Here is a 19,791-nt window from a genome sequence, read left to right on the forward strand (position 1 = left end):
CGCACACCCCTTCCTGCAGCTGCTCAGCCTGGTGGACCCACCGCTTGCCAGCTCTCTGACCCACGTGCCCCCGGCCCCCAAGTCCATAGTGAAACCAGCTGCAGTCACACACTTCCCAAATATGCCAAGTATGTCAAACATGCCAAAGGGCCGGGCTCTTTCTTGCCTGGAGCCTTTACTCACATGCTTCTCTCCACCAGGTCTCTCCCCTCTTCCTTCCCTCCATGCCCACGTCCTGGTGGGGCTGGAAAGCTGGGCATTAAAGCACTTCATATTAAAGCACACACACGCATGATCTCACGCAGCACTCACAGCATCCGGGAGGCGCTAGTGTCATCCCTGTTTTATAGATGAGGAAACTGAGCCTCTGAGTAGTTAAGTCTCTTGCCGAGGCACACAGCTGGCTGGATGGAAGTTGAGTTTCCAGCGTGTGTGCTCTCTGGGAGCAGGAAGGTTCCTAGATGAGAAGTTTCAGCTGGTGTTGGAGGTTGGAGAGGGTGGATGGAAGTGTGTGCATGTGCATGCGGGGGGCATTCCAGGCAAAGCCTTTTTGGCCAAGGGCAGAATTTTATGGTCCTTAATTGCAGGACTGGGACACACTCAGACTGAGTTTAGGGGGCCTGACAGGGATTTATGCCATACCAAAATTAGCCACAAGGTGGCACCCTCCTCCCAAGAGTCCTGGCTGGCGCGGGTGGTGGTTTCGGGTCGGAGCTGGGAGAAGCCGAGGAGGCGTTGCCTAGGCTGGGGTTTTGCCTTTTGCGTCCATCACCACCTCCACCTCATCCCGTCCCTTGAACCTGCTCATGTTAGCCCCGCCCCCCCACCCCCCAGTTCCTTCCTTCCTCCCCCAATGCACCTTCCCTTCCCCCCAGTGACTCTGACACAGCTCTGATAGGAGGCAGCACAGGGCTGGGGGTATAAGGAAGTCCGGCACGCTCACTGCGTGACCTTGGGCACATCTCTGGCCGCACATTCTGTGACCGTCTGTGGTCCTAACTTCCCCGGATGACCTGGCTTGAGGGCCCGGGCTGAGGAGGGGATTTGACCCCATGTGCATGGAGGGCTCCCAAGGGGAGCAGAGATGACCCTGGTCTCACCTGGTTCAGAGTCTGGCTGGTGTGAACCGGAGTGGAGGGTGGGTGGCCAGTGGGCTGCCAGGCTGGGGTGGCCACTCTGGGTGAGTTAGTGGGAAGAAGAGGGAAAAAAGCCAGGGCCACTCTCCAGAGGCACCACCAGGTGTCAGGACTGGGCCATGGAAGGACCAGGGACCCCCAGCCCCACAAGGGAAAACAGAAGACTCCCAGCTATACAGGCCACATGTGTATCCCCAGCAAGAGGGTTGGGGTCACTAGGCTTGGGGGCGGGGTTGGGGCCACTGGGCTTACTGGTGGGAGATGCAGGAGTGTGCCAACTCTCTGCTTTGGAACCAGGAGGTGGTGGTGGCATGACATCCCCTTTATCCTTCCCTCTCTCCCTTCCTCCATCCATCCATTCATCCATCCATCCATCCATCCATCCATCCATCCAGGGCCACCAGATATAGTTGTACAGGTTGTTCTCTGGCTGAGGGGGCCATTCACCAAGGCCAATCCAAAGGGTTTGCTGTGCTCTCTGGTTCCTCTTCCAGTCTTCAAGTCTCCGGCTGCACCATGGTGACCCTCTGGATTAGTGGCCAAGGGTTCTGGGTCGAATGGCAAGGCCCTGCATTCACAGCCTCCATGGGGCTTGCAAAGCTGAGGGGGTTTTGCTGCAGACAGGGGCAGTGAGGACACCTTCCCAGATCTAGAGAGACTGGGGCATTTGTCCTGTCTCCCACTGGCTGCCCTGCCCCATAGCTCCCCGTCCTACTGCATTTCACTGTTTAATGGACTGTGGCTGAAGGGGGTGGGGTGGGACACAGGGTCGGGAGGAGAGTCAAGGAACCTGGGGTCTAGTTCTGGTTCTGTGAGGCTCAAAGGCGAACAAGGCAGGCAAAGAACGAAGGTGTATGGACATGTGGGTGTAAGCGTGACGGATATACAGGCAAAGAGGTGGTTGTGAGACGGCGGCTGGTCTTCTGCTGCGCTGAGCCTGTTTCCTCCTGCGTATCACGGGGTTAATAGGAAACCCTGTCCTCATCTCTGAGGGGGTGCTCGTGAGGAGCACTGAGGTTCTGTGTGTGGCTGTAAAGTGAGAACTAGTGTCAGGACTAAGGCTCCCTGTGCGGAGACAGAGACGGATGAGACAACTGGAGGAGAAGAGGCCTGGGGCCTTTGTCAGTGGCCCAGCCTCGACTTCTGGGCCTGCCACTCACAGGCCAGGTGACCTCAGATAAATCCCTTCACCGCTTGAACCTCAGTTTCCTCATCTATAGATAAAGGGTTGGACCAAGAATATCTACTGAGGGCTTCCCTGGTGGCGCAGTGGTTGAGAGTCTGCCTGCCGATGCAGGGGACCACGGGTTCGAGCCCTGGTCTGGGAAGATCCCACATGCCGCAGAGCAACTAGGCCCGTGAGCCACAATTACTGAGCCTGCACGTCTGGAGCATGTACTCCGCAACAAGAGAGGCCACGATAGTGAGAGGCCCACGTACCGCGATGAAGAGTAGCCCCCGCTTGCCACAACTAGAGAAAGCCCTCGCACAGAAACGAAGACTCAACACAGCCAAAAATAAATATATAAACAAACCAATGAACTGACCAAAAAAAAAAAAAAAAAAAGTATATCTACTGAGGCCCAGACCATGGGGGGCCTGGAGAGTTCCCTTGTTGGAGTCTGTAGAGTCTGGATAACTCTCCCAGTGTAGGATGCCACTCCACCCCCTGTGTGTATGTGTGCACCCATCTGACAATCATGAACCTCTGGGCTGGATGCCATGCCAGGTACTGGTGCCAAGACCCAGCCCCTGACCTGGGAAGACAGACATGCTGTCAGACAGTCAGAGAGCCCGGTAGCAAAACTGACACAGAGGTGTGTGTGAAAAGCTGTCTCTGACTCAGCAGAGATTTTCCTGTCAAGCTTCAGGAGGGAATCCATATGTAGGCTGGATCTTGAGGGATGTGTAGGAGTTCCTCAGTTCAAACAGAGGGTTTCCCACAGGTCTCTGGGGGCAGTGCTTTAGGGAGTCTAGGGCCTTGCCCAAGGGCCCCAGCCTCCCAACAGGCTGAAACCCAAGGGAAGAGACCAGAATGCCAGCTCAAGAGCCCAAGGCCTACCATCTGGATCTGGATTGGGGCCCAGACTTAGAGTACTCCCCTTCTTAATGTTTCTGGTCAGCTTGGAAGGTGGGGGCAGTCACCTGCAGTTTCCCCAGGGTGGAAACTTGCCTTAATGGGAGAAGTCTACCTAGAAGCCCTCACTAGTTGGACTTGGGGAAACCTTGTTTCAGGGAGCTTTCTCTTTACTGGGGATCCCAGCTTCTACCCTGTGTCTGAGTCACTCCCTTCTTGGAGTCACTGGAAGCAGCCTGGTAGGGTGGGAAGATGCTGTGTTCCAGTCCTGGCTTCCCCCTGCGTGGTTGTGTGACCTTGGGTGAGACAATTCACCTCTCTGGGCCTGGTTTTCCTGGTTCTCTAAATGAGGGGTTGGACTAGATCAGAGGGTCTTAACCATGTTCCAAAGTAGGTGTAAGGTTCTTTAGGGGCCCGAGAAGGTAGGAAAAAGGGGGAAACCCAAGGGCAGGCTTAAGGACCTGGGGCCCTGGAACCCCTGCCCACTTTAATCAGAGCAGCTTTGGTTTTAGGAGTTAAATATAGCAGGAAGCAGGATGGTGTGGGGGTCTTGCACTTGGCTCAGACATCCTAGATTCAAATCCCAGCTCTTACCAGTGAGAACTGAGGCAGACTGCTTCACCTTTCTGTGTCTTAGTTACCTCACCTTTAAAACGGGACACACGGCAAACCTCCCGCCTTGGGCTACCGTGGGGATTACCTGAGATAATATATGTAAAGTGCTCAGAACAGATCCTGGCACATAACAAGCATTCAATAAGTGCCAGCCAGTATCACTGAGATTCCATGTAAGAGTCCAGCTGCATCAAGATTTTGGCTGCCAAAACAAAAGCTTGAAAACCACTGGATGGGATGACCTAGAAGGTTTCTTCTGGCTTCAACTTCAGAGCCACACCATACCCACTCCCCGCCGACCACCCCCAGAGTCACCTTGCATTAGGGTTCTCCAGAGAAACAGGACAACAGGATAGAGAGGTAAGTAGGTAGGTAGATAGACAGATATTTATTATAAGGAATTGGCTCACATGATTGTAGAAACTTGGCAAGTCCACAATCTGCAGGGAAGACGGTCAGGTTGGAGACCCAGGGAAGAGTTGCAGTTCAAGTCCAAAAGCTGGCAGAATGCCTTCTTGCTTGGGGAGATCAGTCTTTGTTTTTCAGGCCTTCAACTGATTGGACGAGGCCCACCCACATATGGCAGGGAATGTGCTTTACTCAAAATCTACTGATTTAAATGTTCATCTCATCCAAAAAACATCCAAAAAAACAAACCATTCACAGAAACATCTAGAAGAATGTTAAACAAATATCTGGGTACCATGGACTAGCCAAGTTGGCACCTAATATAAACCATCACGTACCTCCAGGCCAGACTACGGAAGTAAGAAAGGCAGAGAGGGGCGGCGAGGCCTGGTGGGCAGGTGGGTGGCTGAGCAGGTCTCTGCCAGCTGGGGAAGGAGCGGAGGCCGGCCGGGCATGCAGGCAGTTATCGCCGGGGTCAGGTGCACACCGAGGCTATGCGCTCATTTTCCGACCCGAGGCCAGGAGGAAAAGGCCATTTAGATCCCAACAATGTTGGCTTCCTGTGTTCCCGAGAGGCAGGAAGCCACCCCAGGAGAGAGTGCAGGCAGCCCAGCAAGGCAGGAGTCGGCCAAGGGCTGGGGTTGGGGTGCAGTGGTCCACCCCTGCAGGTAACCTACAGACCCCTCGCCTCTATGGGGCTTTCTGCTCCGTCTCAGGCCGCTGGCCTGGCCCTGCTGTGAGGGGGCAGTGTTGACACCCATGGGCTAAGGTGGGGCTCCTGGGCTCCATGGAGCTTTGGTTTGACAGGGTCCCTCCCCAGGGGGCTTCATCTTGCAGGGTCACTAGCCTTCCGTGGGAGCTAGGGAAGGCCATGGTCTTCTCAGGTGGGGTTGATCATGAGATGTGTGTCCAGGGAGGTCTCAGGCACCTGAGGGATGCCAGGAGGGGGAGGCTGGAGTTTTCCTGCCCTCGTTCCCCTGCAACGAGAAATGGTACCCTGTGGAGTGGGCATCCCTGTCAACCGGGTGTTTCTTCAACAGCATTTGGGACGTTTTCAGGGTTGGAATCTGGGTTCCCCGCTTTGTTCGTTGTGGGGAGGAAGTGATACGTGGTGACTGTGATGGAGCGACTGGCTGGGGTTATACACACACTCTCACAGCTGGAAGAGAGCTTGGAGACCATCTGTTCCAGGGGTCGGAAATGCAAGGGCCTTCAGAGGAAAGCAGGCAAGTGAGTGTGGACAGCAGGCCATGGTGGGGGCCCCAGGGATCCGGAGAGAGCTGCTCTGCTGGAAGGCACTCCAACTAAGAGAAGAAGCCTTTGTGATTTAAACACTGAGCCCGTTAAAGAAGACAAGCGTGCAGGCCCAATCTACCCTGGAGGCTGCCAGTTGGCTGCCTTATTTTCTGAGCAGGAGTCTGAGACTCAGAGAGGGGAGTGACTTGCTTCTGGTCACACAGCTCTGAAAGCAGTCAGGACTAGAACCCAGCTCTCCTGACACGGGGCTCTTCCGTATAATAACAATCACGAAGGTGATGGAGATGCTGCTGATATAGCTAATCCTTATACAGAATATACTTTGGGCTGGCCACGTATGTTAACTCATTTAATTCTCACAACTCTGTGATGTAGATGCTATTATTACCCCCATTTTCGAGATGAAGGGATGAAGGCTCAGAGTGGTTAAGTAACTTGCCCCAGATCACAGAGCTGGTGTGTGACCTGCATCTGAGCCTAGAGTCAGTCTACATGAAGCCAGGTAGGTAAGTGGGTATAGGTGGAGAGCAGGACCCATGGATGAGTGGATGAAGGGATCAGTTAATTCCTTTAGTGCTCCCACCCTCTTACTAGGCTTGATCATAGGTGGTGCTTGTCCTGAAGCACTTGGGAAGGCTGACTATGGTCCCCACCTGCCCTCTCCCAGCAGGGGGTGGAGCTGAAGAGTGAGGCTTCCTGACCCTCACTTGTGTCTTTTCTGTTGCCCCAGAATGTCAGTCCTGGTCCCAGGGGTTTAGGCTGGGGAGAATCCTTCCAGTTTGAAATTTACTATACATTTATTGAGCCCATCTATGCCAGACCCGTGCTAGGGGATGGGGCAGGATACAAAGCTGCAAAGTTGAACAGGGCCTCCCTTTCTGTCTTAAAGCAGTTGAATGTGGGGGAGAACCAATAATAAAAGAATACTTAGTCCTCCAAGGTGACAAGCGCTTTCCAAGGGTTGTAGGCTGAGGATTCTTGGAGCACAAAGGAGAGAGGGACCATCTTTGAATTATCCAGGGAGGGACATTTTGAACTGGGCCTTGAAGGATGTATATGAGCTCACCATTCCAGACCTGAACCTTGTAGATTCGAAGTTTGTGTGGGGAGTTTGGTGGGGCAGGAACAGATCTCTTTAGTGGCAGTGGCTGGCGGTAGAGGCAAGACTAGACCATGTAGGGCCTTATAAGTATGTTGAGGAGCTAGACAGAGGGTCTAAGCAGGGGTACACTGTGATCAGTTTGTACTTGAGAATGGCCTGTGACTCTGTGGATTGAAAGGAGACAAGGCTGGTGGGGAGATGGGGCCCAGGGAAGGATAACTGGTCTGAACTGGTGCAGTGGTGTGGGAGGAAGGTTGGAATTCAGCAGCCTCTTTGGATGACTAATTGCTTGGTAGGATAAGGAAAGGGATGAAGGAGTTACAGAAAGGAATATGCAGGTACCCAGGGAGCAAGGAAGAACCCAGGGGATGGCCTCTGGTCTTTGTTCGCAGCATCAGCCTTTGGCCTCTTGCTTTCTGAGGGATTCTGTGCTCTGGTTTCTGTATTAGTTAGCTGTAGCTGCATAACAAATTACTCTAAAACTTAGCAGTTTAAAACAAGTACAGAATTATTCTCTCACATAGTTTCTGTGGGTCAGGGATTCATGAGTGGGGATTCATCCACGTAACTGGGTGGTTCAGACTCTGGGTGTCTCATGAAGTTGCAGTCAAGGTAGCCGGGGCTGTAGTCATCTGAAGGCCTGACGGGGTGGAAGATACACTTCCAAGGTGGTTCAGTTGTGCGCCAGTCAACTTTGTGCTGGCTGTTGGCAGGAGGCCTCAGTTGTTCATTACATGGCCCTCTGTATTGGGCTGCTTGAGTGTCCTCATGACATGGTAACTGGCTTCCCCTAGAGTGAGTGATCCAGGAGACAAAGGCTGAAGCCACCAGTGCCTTTGATGACTTAGCTTCAGAAGTCATATACCATCTTTTCTATAATATCCAATTGGTATATAAACCAGTTCATTGTGGGAGGGGACTGCAGAAGGGTGAGCATACCAGGAGGCGAGACACACTGGGGGCTACCTTGGAGGCTTGCTGCTGCAGTTTACCTTTCTGTGACACATTTGAACGTGCCATTGGTCTGAGAAGTGAGAAGCCAGCTAAACAGCATATTTCAAATTACAGCAGGAGGGATGCAGGTTAGAGAGTAGGAAATACTGCCCTATGGGAGAATACCTGAGACAGGTGACTAAGATTGTAAAGGAGCCTTCTCTGGTGGGGATTCAGGGCAAGAGGGTTTCCCTGGGGTTGGGAGCAGGTGCTTCTGAAGGTGCAAAAATTCATTTGTGGGGGCTTGGCAATGCCTGCGCTGCTTGGAACCTGCCACTTGAATTCAGTTTGCTGAGCTTTTGTCTTTTGAGCTGGGGGCTGGGGGCTGGGGGCTGGGGGAGGTATATTCCTTTGCTCCCCACTCTAGAGCTTTCAAGGACAAGCTCTCTGCATTCCAGCACGTAGGGAGAACTCAGCACACTGTACTGCAATTGCCCAATGATTTCCCCATCTGCCCTCCATTAAAGGGCATTTATTGAGTGTCTGTCCGCTGTGTGACAGGCAGGCCTGCCCTGCAGGCCATTCACTGCCAAGAGTGCCTGCCCGAGAGAGCACTGGAATCAGTCCACATTTTGCTCACCAAGCCATGCATCCAGGTACAGGGCTGGGTCCTCCTGGAGAACGAGCATCTTCTTGCCATTCCCACAAAGACACTATAGTCAGTGTCCAGTGGGCTGGTCTGCCCAGAGGGTGGGACTTTTTCTAATTTGCACAAAGGTGCTGTTTGGTGCTGTGCGCTTGGAGCAGACACTGTTCTAGCTGCTGGGGATACAGTGTGAATGAGACAGGCATGTTCCCTGCCGTCATCCATCTAGTGTGGGGAGATATACTATATATAAGTGAGCAGGAATTACCCCAGATGAGTTCAGACTGTGAGCTGTGCTAAGAGGATTTTATCAGGGTGCTGCTGAGAAAGAATAATGGGGAGCCTACTGTAATTTGGGTGGTCAGGGAAAGCCTCTTTGAAGAGATGGCTTTCAGTGGATTCTAGAAGTAGAAGAAGGATGTGGCTTGGTGAACAATGGAGAGATGGAGTGAGGGAGAGCTTTCCAGGCAGCCAGAACAGCAAGTGCAAAGGCCCTGAGGTAGGAAAGTTTTGATGCACTCTGTGAACGTCAGGAGTATGAAGTCTGATGCCGAAGAAAGATGGAGTCCTGGCTCTCATTGTCCTCCCAGTGTCTAGAGTGGGGTTGGGAGGCCTGGAGTGAACACTTAGGGGTGTCATTGATTGACTATGAGACGCTGGGGGGAGGGTTATGGTTCAGGAAAAGACTGAGTGGGGGGGACGATTAAATGGGGGTGCACATAAACTCCAGGGGAGATCTTCAGGTCAACTCAGCAAACATTTATTAAGCCTCTACTACGTACCAGGCACTATATCTCGTGTGTGTGTGTGTGTGTGTGTGTGTGTGTGTGTGTTTGTGAGAGAGAGAGAGAGAGAGCGAGCCAGGAGGTTCCTTCCTTGAAGGAGTCCACAAGCGTAGGAACCAAGATGGTGCAGGAAATGGCACTCTGTGGTGATGCCTTCAAGGAGGAGGGAAGAGTGACAGAGGCCCCCAGAGGAGGTGCCCAGGCCTTATTCTTGAAGACCTGGCATTTGATTAGCAGAGGAAGAGGAAAGGTCTTTGGTCTGGAGGCAGTGGCCCAGTAGGGCGCCTGCCTGACTGGAAGGGCCTTCAAAGCTCAGGCCACATGGCCAGAGGCTTTCTCAATTCCACATTCCTAGGCCAGAAAAGAAGGCATGGGGGTGGGGCTAGGCAGGTTGCCGGCGTCAGAGTGGAAACACGCTCTGCAGGGGCGTTGCCTGGGGTTGGGGGGGGTGGGGCCGAGGGAGAAGCAGAAAGTCTTGATGGATGGGTCTGACTTGACGTGGGTGGCCAGGGGCGGAGAAGTCCCCGGGTCGGGCTACATAGCTGCTGGGGTCAGGAAAGCCTTGCGCAGCACTGGCTGAATCACAGGCCTGAGCTGGGGCCAGAACTAGGTGCTGGGAGAACAAGGGCCGGCCAAGGTCACATCCCAGGCTCCACCCGGTGTGCCTCCCAGCTACCCCCCGACCCTTACTCCCACCGACAAAGCAGAAGCCGTCGTGTGGGGTGCCCTGGAGCCTCTTGTGGCGGCTCTGGGCCTTCAGCTGTGCCTCAGTCTCCCTTCTGCGTTCTGCTGGGGATCTGGTTGGCTCGTGGTTGGAAAGGGGTTGGGTAACTGTGGATCCAGGAGCCAGAGCAGCCGACTGTGGTCCAGGGCTGTGAGGATTCGCCGTCAGGGTGGCTCCCTGTTCCCTAACCAGCGCCCCTGACCCACCTGCCGCTGCAGCCCAAGTCAGCGCAGGAGCTCAGCTCAGGAGACCCCTCACCCATCTTCGGGACCTGGTGAGAGGGGCTCACCAAACCCTGGGTGGAGGGCCCTGGGGTTAGGGTGCGCAGGCTGGGACATTCCAGGCTGAGGGAACCCCACAGGAAATTTGATTCCAGCTTCTGGTAGTGGGAGGGCAGAGCAAGTCGTGTGTGTGTGTGTGTGTGTGTGTGTGTGTGTGTGTGTGTTTCAACTCACGTGTGTTTCAACACATAAAGTGTGTGAATCTGTGCCCACACGTCTGTGTCAGGCTGTACTCCGAGGATCTCACGTGAAATTGTGTGTGCGACTCCCCCCATCCCGCCCCCAGTTAGAGGTTTCTCCTTGGGCTTGTGAGTGGGTGTGCAAGGCTGGCTATGTGTGCACGTATGGCTGAGTGTATGGGTGTAAGTGGTTATTGGTTGTGTGTGTGTGTGTGTGTGCGCGTGCGCGCGGGCCTCTCCTGGACCATGAATTGGGTCTGTGTGTCTCTCCTGGGGGGAGTGAGTGTGATCGTGGTTCCCGGGTGCCAGCTGCCTGCCTGGCGTGTAAGGGGACAAGGTCCCCTTATTCCTAGCTCGGCTGACAAGGACCCTGGGTCCGGGCCACCTCTGCCCCCTGCAAGGATCCAGCGGCGGAGTCGGTTCCCCTCCTCTCCCCCGGCTCCTCCCAACTTCCCGCGGCCGCCCGAGGGGCTCTGGCAACGTGGTCTAGGCGCCTCCTGGGCCCGCGGGTTCGCAGTCCCGGGCGTTCTCGCCCCTCAGGCCCCGGGGAGCTGCGGCAGCCCCCCGCCCCCTCCTCTCTCCGTCCCTCCTTCCCTCCGTCCCTCCTTCCCTCCCGAGCGCGGATTGCGGGCGGGAGTGGGAGGAGATTTCGCCGGAGTTTCCATTTCATACCTCGCGGCTAAACTTTCTTTCTGTGTCTCGCCCTCTTGCAGTCTGCAGCTTCTCCTGTCATCGGAAATGCCAGGCCAAGGTAAGGGGCTGCGGGCCGCTGGCCCCGCGGGGGGCTTGAGGACGGGACGGGCTAGGGGTCACGGGACTGGAGCGGGGGCGCCAGCGGGCGGGGGGCGGTGCCCTGATCGTCCCCTCCTTCTCTCTTTGTTTATGCAAAGCTTCTGGGCCCCGGAGCTGGCTCAGGTCAAGGTGAAGGCGAGGGCCGGGGCGGGGGGCGGGGGGCGGCGAGGGGGATGGGGGCGCGATGCGCAGGCTCGGCGGCTATTGGGGGTGGCTGGCGGGGATCGAGCTCCTGGAGAAGGGCCTTTGAAGGCATTTCCACCTACATCTCAAGGGGAGTGGATGTATGGAGGGGAAGAGGGATGCATTTCAATTCCCGCTTGGGCCGCGCAGAGCCCTAGTTGGCCGGATTTGGCCAGCCTAGAAAAACGCGGGATGGTGCCACAGCCGTAGGACCCCGAGGGCGGAGAAGGGGATAGGTAGGGGGAGTGGGGGTGAGGTGGAAAAGGTCAGAGGTCAGGGTTGCGCTGGGTCTGGAACCTCCTTGAGCGACTCTCCCACTCTCTTCATTGGCCACTTTGGTGCTCAGTTTCCCCATCAGTGTTTCCTGGCTTGTCTTAGTGGGAGAGGAAAACAGGAGGAAAGAAAGACCAGAGGAATTGCTGGGTCCTGGTTGGCCAGGTGGGCTGGTCCCCTTGCTGCATCCTCTCATGCTTTGGCAGAAGAGTGATCACCTGGTGGCAGCCTTGGAGTAATGGGGGTGGGGGTGGGGATGACACCAGGATGGATTTTGATGGATGACTTGGGAAGGAAATTGTTCCGTCAGATGCGCTCAGCTTTCTGGAGGAAGTGCCTGACACACAGTAGGTGCTCAAAAACATAACAGGTAATTGATTATTACCAATTGGTAGCTCTGAGGGTGGAGAGTTACATTGGAGAAAGGTGCTGGTGGAGTAGGCCTCTCTGAGAGGGGATCCACTTCCTCCTGAGTGACCTTGCTCAAGCAGAGTACACAGCCTTGCTGTGGGGTAGGGGAGGGGTCTCTCCATCTGGAAACTCCAGGCTGGAGGGCTGTCCCAGCAGAAGTGCAAAAGGCCTGGCTTGTTTCTGCCATCTGGACAGTTTCTGCCCCTTCTGTTGTCTTCTGCTTTTCTGACCACCTCAGCCTTTTCTTCTCTGGGTGGGAAAGTGAGTTTCTGCCTCTCCCTGCATCTCCCACCTTGTTCTCTTCATCCAGAGCAGAGTTTTTCCACCTTTAACCCCAGAACCTTCTGGTGTTCTTGCTCCTCCCCTATCAACCCCCGCCCCCTTCCTGCACCTGTTTCTCTTAATAACAATGGACATTTGTACAGTGCTGTAGGCCTTAGAAAACACTTCAATGCGTTATCTGGTTTTATTCTTTTAATTCTACCAGAGCATAAAACAGGCCGAAAGATCTCGTTGTTTTACAGATAAACCGAGGCACCCAAAGGTTGAATGACTTTCCCAAGGTCTCACAGTATAATTCCTCACCCATTTCTGTCCCTGGGCCTTTGCGCTTCCTTCTAAAATGTCCCTCTTGCCTAGGTAGGGGCAGACATTCCTTGATCCTTACCTGCCTTTCCCCCTTTGCCTTCCATCTCTTGCAGTGGTGGATACAGTCATAGAGGATAGGTGATGAATGTCCAGTGAAGGGCCTGAATAGGGTGAATGGGGGGTCCAGAGAGGCTGAGAGGTGTGACAGAAGATGGCTCCTTGCTGTACAGCTGCCTCTTGTGTGGATGCAGAGAGATGACAAAGATGACTTCTGGGGGGCGTAGCCTGCTTGGCAGTTCTCACATACGCTGGGGGGTCAGAATATACCAGGCTGCAGCAGCCCTGCTCTGCCCAGCCAATGAGGCTAACCCGGAGGGAAGAGGTGGACTGGCAGGGCAGTGGCCAGACAGACAAATGGGGCTTTTTATAGGATTTTCCTCTATAGGAAATGGTACCCACTGGTGGTGTGAGCTCCAGCCACCTGGCAAGTCTCTCCCATAAAACCACAGATCTTACTAATGCCCTGCCTTTTCCTCCTGCTGGGAAAGGGTGATGTGAGCCCCAGGACACACAGCAGAGCTCTGTACTCTGGAGTTTATAACCAGATCAACTTGGAGGTCATCTCATCCATCCCCCTGCCTCTAGAAGGGATTCATTAAACCAATGTTTTTTGAGCTCTTTCCATATGCCAGACACTGTTGTAGGTGAACAAGACAGAGAAGGCCTTTGCCCTCATGGGACTGACATTCTCACAGGGGAGACAGACAATAAATAGGCAAACAAGTTATGAGGGAATCGAGCTAGAGCGGGGGTTAGAGAATGATTAGGCTGAGTGGCCCAGGACAGCTCCTCCAAGGAAGTATTGTGTGAGATGAGACTCCAATGATGTTACATTATGATTTGAGAGATGGAAAGAGACAGTGCACCTGAGGTGAGGTGAGCTTGTCACGCTTGAAAGAAGGCCGTGTGGCTGGAGAGTAGTGAGCACTGGTGGGTTTTAAGCATGAGAGACATGATCTGATCTCCACTTGGAGAAGGCCACTCCGACCTTGAGCAGGCAAAAGTGTAGGACCAGGGAGATGGGTCAAGAGGCGGCTGATGTTGCCCAGGTGAGAGACATTGGCGGCTTAGTCCATGGCATTTGCCGGAAAGATGGTGAGAAGGGACCAGGCCTGGGATGCATTCTGGGGTAGAGCCCAGAGCCTGGCTGTGGATGGGATGTTGGGTGTGAGAGTGAGAATGGGCTCAAGGATGACTCCCAGGTTTTTGGCCAGAGTCACCGGGTACACGTGGTTCTATTTACTGAGATAGATGAAGTGCGTGAGAAATTTCTAGGGAAGAGGGTGACAGGACTTCTGCTTTGCTTGGTCTTTTATTTCACAGTTCTTTTCCCACACACTGGGGATTTCTTGCTGATATGGATCCTCTCCTGTCCTCTCAAGTTCAGCTCGCTCTGGCCACCCCTCTGGTAAGTGGCTGGTTCTGGATGCCTAAACATGCCTCCTTCCAGACTGTTCCTGCATCATGAGCCCATGGCTCTGAGCGGGTCTCTATTATTTATACGTCACAATACGATGTAACAAATTACCCCCAAATTTAGTAGCTTAAAGCAGCAGCACACAGTTTCTGTGCGTCAGAAATTTGGGAGTGGCTTAGCTGGCCGGTTCTGGGCTGGGGTCTCTCATGGGGTGGCAGTCAAGATGTCAGGTGTCCTCTGAAGGCCTGACAGGCTGGGGGATCTCCTTCCAAGATGGTTCATTCATGTGGCTAACAAGTTGCGGCTGGCTTTTGGCAGGAGGTGTCAGTTTCTTGACACACAGCCGTCTCCATAGGACTGCTTGAATGTCCTCATAACATGGCACCTGGCTGCCTCAAAGTGAGCGATTCAAGAAACAGCAAGGAAGAAGCCCCATGTCTTTTATAGCCTAGCCTTGGAAGACAGACGCTATTTCTACAATAGGCTATTAGTCACACAAGTCAGCCCCATTGAGTGTGGGAGGGACTTATAAAGACATGAATAAGTGGAGGCAAGAATCACTGGGACCATCTGGAGGCTGACTACCACAGAGTTCCAGGGAGAGAGCAAAACTCATCTGGCTCTTGGGAGGTCTTGAGAGTGGTAGGAAGGGCAGGGACATAGGAATCAGACATACCTGGGTTTGAACTCTACCCTGCTGCCTTCCAGCTGTGTGAGCTGGGCTATCGAGGATTAAATGCACATTGACACATAGTAGGCATCTTCTTTCTTGGAACCACAGGTGAAACAAGAAAGGAGCCCAGATATTCTGTGCCTTGTTCTTTGCCCCTTGGACCTGCTTGAGAGAAAATGCTCAGTGCTGGTAGAGGAGGGCCTTTAGTGCTCAGCTCAGAGCAGATGTTAAATACATGTTTATTGCACTTGGGCCTGTTGAGAGGTATGTTGCTCCCTCAGCTTCTAGAATAGTGCCTGGCCAGCAGTAGAGGTTCCAATGAAGAAGTAAAGGAGTGGAATAAAGGAATGTTGAGAAACAAGAAGTTCCTATATAGGGAGAGGCTGAGGGGGTGGATGAGAGCAGGAAAGAAGGAGCAGAAAAACCATTTAAAAATTCTCCTTCAAAAAGTTCTCCTACCTCCTAACACAAAGATGCTCCATATAGGGAATTCCCTGGCAGTTCAGTGGTTAGGACTTGGTGGTTTCACTGCCGTGGGCCCGGGTTCAATCCCTGGTCAAGGAACTAAGATCCCGAAAGCCGCATGGTGTGGCCAAAAAAAAAAAAAAAAAGATGCTCCAAATAATAAATCTAGGCATTTACATTGTCTAGTTGGGTATAACTCACATACCATCAAGCAAACAAATTGATAAATTTGTACATCTATATGAAACAGATCAAGATCTAGAACATTTCTGGCACCCCAGAAGCAGCCTTTATGCTCCCCTCCAACCAGTATCCCCCAAAGGTAATTGCTAGTCTTACTTATACCATCAGAGATTAGTTTTGCCTCTTTATGAACTTCATATAAATTGAGTCATGCAGTATGTTTACTTTTGTGTCTGGCTTATTTCACTAAGCATTATGTCTGGGAGGCTCATCTGTGTTCTAGTGGGTTGCAGTGGTTCATTCTTTTTTTATTGCTGTGTTGTATTCCAGTATGTGAATAAATCCCAATTTATTTATCCATTCCACTGCTGATTGCCATTGGGTTATTTCCAGTTTGGGGCTACTATGAGCAGACTGGCTCTGAACATTTAATCACCTGTATCTACACTGAACTTTGTAATACACAAAACATTTCCCCTTACCTTCTCAGTCCTGGGAGGTGGGCAGGGCTCATGGGAGTCCCATTTTAGAGATCCAATGTTGAGGCCCAGGGATGGTAACCAACTTGGCTAAGGGCACCGTAGTGCCAGTGGCTTTCTGGCACTGCCCTGGGATAAATGGTAGGGAGCAGGTGAGAAGGGAGGTGAGTCAGAGCAAGCCAGAGAAACAGAGACAAATAGAGAGAAGGGGCTGGTACAGGCACTGGCAACTCATCGTAGTTCACGGAAGCCCCACTCTCCAGCTGTCCCCCTAAATCTCTTGAGGGGAGCAAATTCTAAGTCTCCCTTAGTCCTCACCCTTAAATCTCATAGGGGTCCTTATCTGTCCCCAGTTGTTTCTCCTATTGAGGATTTAAAATGAATGGCCCAGGATTTGTCTTCCACTTTTATCTGAGCATGTGCACAGTGTGTATATACACAGCAGATTTTCTTCTGTTTTGCTTTTCTCCTCACTTGCCTGCTGTAGGGTTCTACAACCTCCAGATACATCTGATTCATTTGTGTATTGATTTATGATTTTAAAGGAGACTTTACATCTTAGGCTGGCTTTCGATTTACAGAAAAGTTGCAAAGATAATACAGAGAGTCCCTGCGCAGCCCACACCCAGTTTCCCCTAATCCTGATACGTGTCTGAGAAACCCTTTTTTCACTCCTGACTTGCCCCCTTGTTTGAAATAGCAGTCCCAGCTGACAAGGGCGGCTCCTTCCAGCAAAATGCTAGCTGTCTATTCCAGGTCAGATAAGAGTTAGATGAAAGGACCAGGTAGAGGCAGGGCAGGCAAATTGCCCAGGCCCACCCCTCAGCCTTCGGGCAGCCCCTTCTCACCTCGCTTCCTTTAGTTCTCCTACCCTCTTCCCAGCCCTGGTACCTCCCTGCCCTCAGCACCGGGTGGGGGGGGGAGGGGGGAGGGGGGTGAAGGGAGGAGTCTGCAGCAATGAGTTGGTCTCCTCCCCTGTACCAGAGGGGTTTAAATCCCATCCTTTAAGCTTGAAAGGAAAGGAAATCCCATAATTAACCCCCATCTTTCAGTCACATTATACATCACTCTCCCGCTCTCTCATAAACACACCAGCAGCCTCCCTTCACAATTGTGTTGGAGGCTTGTTGTATTCTCCTGCTACCAGGATAGCAGGGTAGTGGGAGGAGGTTCATGGCTCCAAGACCCATCCATTGCTCTGAGCCCAGTGGAGTGCTTAAGTTCTTTGGCCTTCGAGACAGACTGTTGAGTTTAAATGCTGACTACAATAATAACTGGCTGTGTGACCCTGGGCAAGGTACTTAACCCCTCTGAGCCCCAGTTTCCTCATCTGTAACACAAGGATTATAGTAGGACCTATTTTTGTAGGGCTCTATGATAACCCAGCTAAAATGCCAAGCTCAAAATTAAGTGGTCAAAATTTTGCTAATAGTTATCATTTTGTATTCCTCCTACCTTCTTCTAACTCAGAAAAAGAGGGGAGACAGGAATTCCCTGGTGGTCCAGTGGTTAGGACTCCACGCTTCCACTGCAGGGGACACAGGTTCAATCCCTGGTTGGGGAACTTAGATCCCGCATGCCATGCTGGGCCACACTGATGCAGCCAAAAAACTGCAAAACACAACAAAACAAAAAAAGGTGGGGAAAAATCTGAACTTAGAGACCAGCCAAGCTTGCTAAGGGCACTGGTGTCAAGCAAGATGATGCTTGCATATGTTTTGCTTCTCTTCTCCCTCTCCACTATCAAGGAAGAATAAGGAAACAGATGTAGGTGAATATAATGTGTCTTTTGCTGTTTGCTTGCCTCAGGGCACCTGAGATCTGTAGCAGTGGTTCCAGACCTTGTCTGTGCATTAGAATCACTGGGGTGCTTTAAAGATAATGATGCCTGGGTCCCCCTCCCCAGGGATTCTGATTTAATTGGTTTGGGACGTGACCTGGGCATTGGGATTTTTGAAAGTGGCAACCATAGGTGGGGGTGTAAAATGGTACAACCATTCTGGAAAGCAGTTTGATCATTCCTTATAAAGTTAAACATACACTTGCCTTATGACCCAGCAATTCTGCTCCAAGGTATTTACCCAAGAGAAATGGAAACATGTCTGCTGAAAGGCTTGCACATAAATTCATACCAGCTTTATTCACAATAGCGATGAATTCACAATTCACCAACTGGAAAAACCCAAATAGTCAACAACAGGTGAATGGACAAACTGTTTCATAAAGGTCCAGGGGAATAGTATGTCGTGATAAAAATGAATGGACTATTGTTACGCACAGCATCGTGGATGAATCTCAAAAACACTGTGCTTAGTGAAAGAAGCCAGACGCAAAAGAGTACTTACTAGATGGTTGCATTTTTATGAAATTCTTGACAAGGCAAAACTCTTATGACAGAAAGCAGATTAGTACTTTCCTGGAGCTAGGGGGTGGTGGGAAGATTGACTGCAGAAGAGTGTGAGGGAACTTTTTTTGGGTGATACAGATGTTCTTTATCTTGATTGTGGTGGTGGTTACCCAGAGTATGTGTTTGTCAAACTCACTGAACTATATTCTTAAAAGGAAAGGATGCATTTATTATATATAAATTATATGTCAATAAAGTTGATTTAAATAAAAGCTTCCCCGGTGAGTCCCCTTTGCAGCCAACTTTGAGAACCGCTGGTCTGCAGCTTCTGAAGACCCACCTCTGTCCTTGCTGTCTTGGTCAGCACCCAGCACAGTGCCAAGTGTGTAATAGTGCTTTCTGTGGTCAAGGGCCTCTCGTACTCTTTTTAAAAAAATAACAACTTTCTTGAGATGTAATTCACATACCATACAATTCACCCATTTAAAGCATACATTGCTTTTTTAAAAAAAGTTTTTACTTATTTTATTTATTTATTATTGATTGTGCCAGGTCTTAGTTGCAGCTGGCAGGCTTCTTAGTTGTGGCATGCAAACTCTTAGTTGCTGCATGCATGTGGGATCTAGTTCTCTGACCAGGGATTGAACCGGGTCCCCTGCATTGGGAGGCGAATTCTTAACCACTGCACCACCAAGGTAAAGCATACATTTCAGTGGATTTCTGTATATTCAATGTTGTGCAACCATCACCACAGTTAATATTAGAGCATTTTATCAACTCAAAAAGAAACTCCATACACTAAAAAAAAATTATTTTATTGAAGTATAGTTGATTTACAATGTTTTATTAATTTCTGCTGTACAGCAAAGTGATTCCGTTATACATTTACATACATTCTTTTTCATATTCTTTTCCATTATGGTTTATCACAGGATATTGAGTATAGTTCCCTATGCTATACAGTAGGACTTTGTTGTTTATCCATTCTATATATAACAATTTGCATCTGCTAATCCCAAACTCCCAGTCCATCCCTCCCCAGCCCCCTCTCCCCTTTGGAAACCACAACTGGGTTCTCTATGTCTGTGAGTCTTTCTGTTTCGTAGATAAGTTCATTTGTGTCATATTTTAGATTCCACATAAAAGTGATATCATATGGTATTTGTCTTTCTCTTTCTGACTTACTTCACTTAGTATGATAATCTCTAGGTCCATCCATGTTGCTGCAAATAGCATGATTTTGTTCTTTTTTATGGTTGAGTAGTATACCACATCTTCTTTACCCATTCATCTGTCAATGGACATTTAGGTTGTTTCCATGTCTTGGCCATTGTGAATAGTGCTGCTATGAACATGGGGGTGCATGGATCTTTTTGAATTATAGTTTTGTCCGAATATATGCTGAGGAGTTGGATTGCTGGATCTTATGGCAACTGTATTTTTAGTTTTTTGAGGAACTGCCATACTGTTTTCCATGGTGGCTGCACCAACTTACATTCCCACCAACAGTGTAGGAGGGTTCCCTTTTCTCCACACCCTCTCCAGCATTTAAGAAATCTCATACAGTTTAACTGTCCCTCCTCAATCCCTCTCCTTCCCACACCCCGGCCCCAGCCTTAAGCAACCACTCATCTGCTTTCTGTCTCTATGTATTTCTCTATTCTGGAGATGTCACATAAATGGAATAATAGAATGTATGTTCTTCAGGGCTGGCTTCTTTCACTTAGCATAAAATTTTCAAGGTACATCCTTTGTATGGCCTAATAATATTCTATTG

At 51.2% G+C, this 19,791-nt stretch overlaps 1 protein-coding gene across 8 annotated transcripts in view; it reads left to right on the plus strand.

Annotated features, from left to right (window-relative positions):
• Positions 1 to 19,791, plus strand: part of TNS1 (tensin 1) — a 231,703-nt gene that overhangs the window by 45,873 nt on the left and 166,039 nt on the right. For all 8 annotated transcript variants that reach the window (XM_082630693.1, XM_082630691.1, XM_082630694.1 and 5 more), the window contains exon 3: positions 10,857 to 10,894. In XM_082630693.1, coding sequence (XP_082486819.1) covers positions 10,857 to 10,894 — 38 coding nt within the window. The remainder of the gene's footprint in view (positions 1 to 10,856; positions 10,895 to 19,791) is intronic.

The sequence above is a fragment of the Mesoplodon mirus genome (genome assembly GCF_964341445.2).
Source record: "Mesoplodon mirus genome assembly, chromosome: 8".
Lineage (NCBI taxonomy): Eukaryota > Metazoa > Chordata > Mammalia > Artiodactyla > Ziphiidae > Mesoplodon > Mesoplodon mirus.